General features: G+C 33.8%; 1 protein-coding gene across 1 annotated transcript in view; it reads left to right on the forward strand.

Moving 5' to 3' along the window:
- The window catches only part of LOC117114399, a 29,753-nt gene that overhangs the window by 22,764 nt on the left and 1,668 nt on the right, over positions 1-5,321 (forward strand). The window contains exons 16-19 of the mRNA XM_033258065.1: positions 279-657; positions 1,106-1,278; positions 2,011-2,175; positions 3,491-3,603. Coding sequence (XP_033113956.1) covers positions 279-657; positions 1,106-1,278; positions 2,011-2,175; positions 3,491-3,603 — 830 coding nt within the window. The remainder of the gene's footprint in view (positions 1-278; positions 658-1,105; positions 1,279-2,010; positions 2,176-3,490; positions 3,604-5,321) is intronic.

The raw sequence follows: 5,321 nt of genomic DNA on the forward strand, positions 1-5,321 counted from the left end.
TGTATAAATATATATATGTATGTATGTATATATATAAATCATCAAAGGTACATATACAGTGTTTAATAAGGACATGATGTACCTTTGATGATTTATATTATATTCATTCAACAGTGTTAACGGCTAACTTCCTTCAATATCATATATATATATACACACGATTTTGCTTTATCGAGCATTGTTTCTTCTATTATTTTATTATTTATATGCATATAATATAGCAGCAACATTGATTCAATTCTACACAGCTAAAAACGCTTTATTTTGTTTACAATTAGGTAACTGAGTCTATTGTTATGGTAGTCGAAAACCTGTTCAGTGTCGATGAGAATATTTTAATACAAAGTCAAATGGAGAACCAGGCACCTACTAGGATTGTTGAGGTTCTTGAAGGTCAGTTGAGTAATGTAGAACTAAATGACGAAGGCATTTATGAAGAAATGGCCCCCAATCTTGCAGTTCAGGCTCAGAGGTTTGATGTCAATCAGTTCAGTCAAGAGGATATCACTTACCTTAGTTATATATCAGAATCTGATGAGAACGGAGTAGGTAATATTGAAGTACTTGAGGATCGAGAGGAAATACCCAATGCTGCCAATGTGTCAATTGCTTTACCAGTCAGCATATTTGATGTCGTCAAGAAAAATAATATGACAGGTACTTACAACTTTATAATAGTAAGACTTTGTCTAGATTGTCAAAGTTTTTTTTGACAAAAAACGGTTGTATGCCCATATATAACAGTCATAAAGATGTCTATAAATGGTCATGATGTGATGTCACATATGTTTGTCAAATAAAATGTGATAGTCTGAACAGGGCTTTAAATTAAAAGTGTGTTGATCTCAAAATCTTATTTGGTTATAGGAAAATCAGCCCTCTTTTTCTCATGGGTATATACGGGTACCGAGCATAATGTAAATTATCTAAATTAGATAGCAGTGCTAGCACTGCTACCCAGAAAACACTACTTTACCCTACTTTACATGAGCTATAGTCATATGTAATGAATAAGATTATATAAATGTAGTGACGAGTGGGTATGAGTTTATTAATATTTACGTGACAATACAACATTTACATATGATGCGTTTGTTATGAACAGATTTCAGGATTGTAGTGGTTGTCTACAGCGGCAGTAAATTGTTCCAATCAGCTCTCTTTGTTAACAACAGCCTAAGTCGCAGACCAAATAGTCAAGTTATATCTCTTTCAGTGCCTGGATTAGACCGTGTGGAATTGCAGGAACCAGTTGTTACTACATTTATTCCTCTTAAAGTAACATTTTAGCTGATTTTCTGTTTTCTGTTATATACTAATTTTATAATACTAAAATTGATAATTATTATAGTTACATGGTTTTCAGTCTCTGATAATTTTTTCACTCCCTCATCTTTGACCTATAGAAAGTGTACTATCCTCCACCGCACCTTTCCCTTCCCCCACCTCTTGGAGCAGGGGTTTTTGCCTGGAGAATGCCAAATTCTCACTAAATCTCGTACAGATAGTGGATTGCGAGTAGGGCGAATTCACTTGGGAGGAAATTCATACCTGTGCCACTGGTATTGAAACACTATAAGTGATATATTATAGGCAATTCGTGATATATATTAGACAACAGATGATATAATAGACAATATGATTATAGTAGACAATAGATGAATTATATAATATAATTAACAAAAGATAACATATAATATATTTTTGACACTTAGATATAATAGTCAACCTCCTTATATGTAAAAAAAATTATGTCATTCAGTTTTCCATTGTAAATGCTAAAATTTTGTTTTTTGGATAATAAAGAAATAAAAGAGAAGAGAGAGAATAATAATAATTATTATTATTATAATAGATGATGGTATTATATCATTTTTAATAATTATTAATAATATTATTGACCATAATCCAAATAATATAACAAATAAGGTTAATAAAATTTTTAATTACTAAATATTGATATTATCTTTACATTTTACAATAATCCGTCTCACACATTTACATTTCCAGATCAATGACAGTATCATAAATACAATGTGTGTATTTTGGGACTTTGAACTTGACGGAGCTGGTGGATGGTCAAGTGAGGGCTGCACGTTTGTAAATGAATCTGCGGATGGGAGACATAGACAATATTGCGAGTGTTCCCATCTAACAAACTTTGCTATACTTATGGTAAGGTACACTATTAGTAAAAAAAAAAACCAACTTGTGTTCTCAAAACAGTTAAAATAAATATCCTACTAACTGTTGAACAAAGCACATTTGCTCACTAAATTTATATTCAGAATTTGTAGAATTTAAAATACATAATATTATTCTCAAAGAATTTCATCTGGTTCTATATTTAATATAGTAGGAAAGTATCTGTTTTGTTTGTTTTGTTGTAGTTGGTGAAACCATTGCTAAGGCCGGTAAGCAAATTATTTTTCACAAATCAGATAATTTCCTACTACATAATATTATTATTGTAATGATCTTTATAGTTTCAAAACAAAAAACAAAAATATCGCGGGGGCATGCCCCCGGACCCTCTAGGGTGGTGTTATCTCGATCGGCCCCACTTTCGGCCCCCCTTTCGGACATCGCTGATCCGCCCCTGATTTTCATACATAGTATTATAATTGCAGTTCTCATGGGCGGATCCACCTTTTTGCAAATGGAAGGGCACATGTTGATGACGTAATTTTGGACAAGTGGTCCAGGGCCTTCCCCGAAAAAAACTTTGGTTTATAGGCCTAGATGCTCGGAAATATACCATGCTTTCTTGCATTTTAAGGGACTGTTAAAATGAATTTCTTCAGATTTCAGAGTTTTTCTTGTTAGCGTGCAGAAAAATTATAATTACTATAAGAATAGGGCCTTTAATTGTGTGACATAGGTAATGGAACATTTTGAAAATCGTGACGAACCTACTACAATTTTTTGTATATAATTCATTTTATGCTATTATAATTTCCCATGTGATGCTTATCAACAGCTGAGTTCATTAAAAATGTTTCAGAAAGTTTAGCTGGAAAACAGGACGGCTTACCCACAAAGAATTTTAATGTAAGGGTTTGTTAGGAATGATAAGAAACGAGTTGTGCTGCATGAGTGCTAAAGTGGTAAAGCACAGTGGCTCATTAAGAAGTAATAAGTTAAAAAGTTACTCCTATTTCATTAATCATTGCAATTATTTAATATATTTGTATTTGCCCCCATAAAAACCCAAATATTCCAAATAAATACTTAATTGTAGCCTGACAAATCCAGTGTTATGTAGATACGTATACTCAGTGTCAGCTGGGAACATCTGTGGAGTGCAATGCACTCTTATTTATCTTTTGCTGATTACTGTCTTTTACTGAATTAATGTGCTCGAAGTGAGTTCATCGTGAATGGGGACCAGAAAGGTTTTGTGGTCGGGGGCAGGGCGAAGGCCCTGGCAAAAAGAAAAAAAAAGCAGACTTTACCTTGATGTTGTTATTGTCATTTTTACTTTTAATAGGATTTTAAGAGGGTTGATCCTCTCTCACCACCAGCTACAATTGTGACTACAGTTGGTTTAAGCATATCAATCATATGTCTTTGCCTAACAGTTCTTACTTTAGTAACCAACAGGTATGTATATAATAAATTGTAAAATATTGTGTATTACCATACCTCATACATATTATTAGGTAATAGCATTATTTAACATTTTATAAAATTCCACCCAGCAAGAGGTGTGGTATTTTTTATTACCTCTTTTCGTGTGCCAAATTTACACGTATGCAGGGCAAAATGTACCCAAAATTAACTACCACACCCTAACATTCGTCAAACGTATGCACTCTGTGTAATTTTACTCTCACTGATCAAAACTGCAACAGACGGGTGATTTGATATTTATAAGGTATAGTAAAACAAATACCACATGTTTTAATTGCGGTAAAGCAAATATCATATTCTAATTTGGATACTACACCTTTAAAACAGTGACACATAATATTATTACATGATAAAGGTGCATCCGAAATTTGGTTAACATAAAATATTACGACATACAATACAAAAAAAAAATTGGCCTATTGCGTTTGAGTATAAATAAAAAAATATTCACTCAAACAATTTACAAGGCCACCCCATCGAACACCCACCCTCATCAAAGTGTCATTAGGAAATGATGTCTTAATAAAAGCAAAATTATAAGAGGAATGACCCCTCCAATCCCCGGAGTGACCCTTACTCCATTTAATATTAATTAGGCAATACACAAAATACAAACTTAAAGTTAAAAACCAAAATTTAAAATGTCCTTACAGAATACAATAAAGCAGAAAGGAAAATGAACCAAACTGAAGTAATTAATTAAATATAAATTTTAAGGTATTCAGAACACGAACAAAGAAACCTAGGCCTAGTCATACAGATGACAATTCCCTATCTTCCACACGAGAGCACACAACCTACTAATCCCAGTGACCCCCACCATCTCTCGCTTCTTCGTACCAGGAGAGGTAGGAAGAGAGGTAGTCCCCATTATCCAGCACCACAGGAAGTAGTATTCACTATCAAGTTGTATTTGTATGCTATTAGGTGATGATCAAAATATGGCAACCACCTATGCAACAAGCCCCGCTGTAAAATTTGTGAAATCCTCATCACTGATCACTACATCCTTCATCGTGAGACGCTATATAAAACCAGAATTATTTATTTATTATTTTATCCTAGTTACTAACCACTCCATAAAACCTGCAAACCTCGCATGCGATTCTCATAACATAATTTATTTAATAACATGCAATATTTGTAACAAAGGCAACTACGTTGGCGAAACCATGAACCCACTTAGATTCCGCATTAACCAACACAAATACGGCATTAGGAAAAACGCCCCCGACAAAACCGTAGCCCAACATTTTAATATGCCCCATCACTCTATTAAAAATCTGCGTGTTACCATCGTCTATTCTAACTTCAACTCCACTCATCATCGCTGCCTTTCAGAACTTTGCTGGATTATCAAACGTAAAACTCCCACCCATGGCCTTAACAAAGATCTTGACGTTCTTGCGGACTTCACCTTTCACCTCTAAACTGTTCATTCTTTCCCTATTCTCCCATCACGTCTATCTCTCTATTTGTCATTGATCTATCAATAGTTTATATTGATACTGTAGTTATTTGCAATATACATCTAGGCCTATGCTGTTTTAATTAGACTGTAAGTGCTGTTTTGAGTCATTTCGATTGTAACCCTGAATAGGGGAGCAGGTGCTCCGAAAATTTGGTTTTTCAATAAAATCTCTGCTTCACCTTGTGAAGAATGTTATTTAGTTTCTGCCTACTTATTA

Source organism: Anneissia japonica, unplaced genomic scaffold, assembly GCF_011630105.1.
Source record: "Anneissia japonica isolate Jap-2015-1 unplaced genomic scaffold, ASM1163010v1 scaffold199_len4679917_cov187, whole genome shotgun sequence".
Classification (NCBI taxonomy): Eukaryota; Metazoa; Echinodermata; class Crinoidea; order Comatulida; family Comatulidae; genus Anneissia; species Anneissia japonica.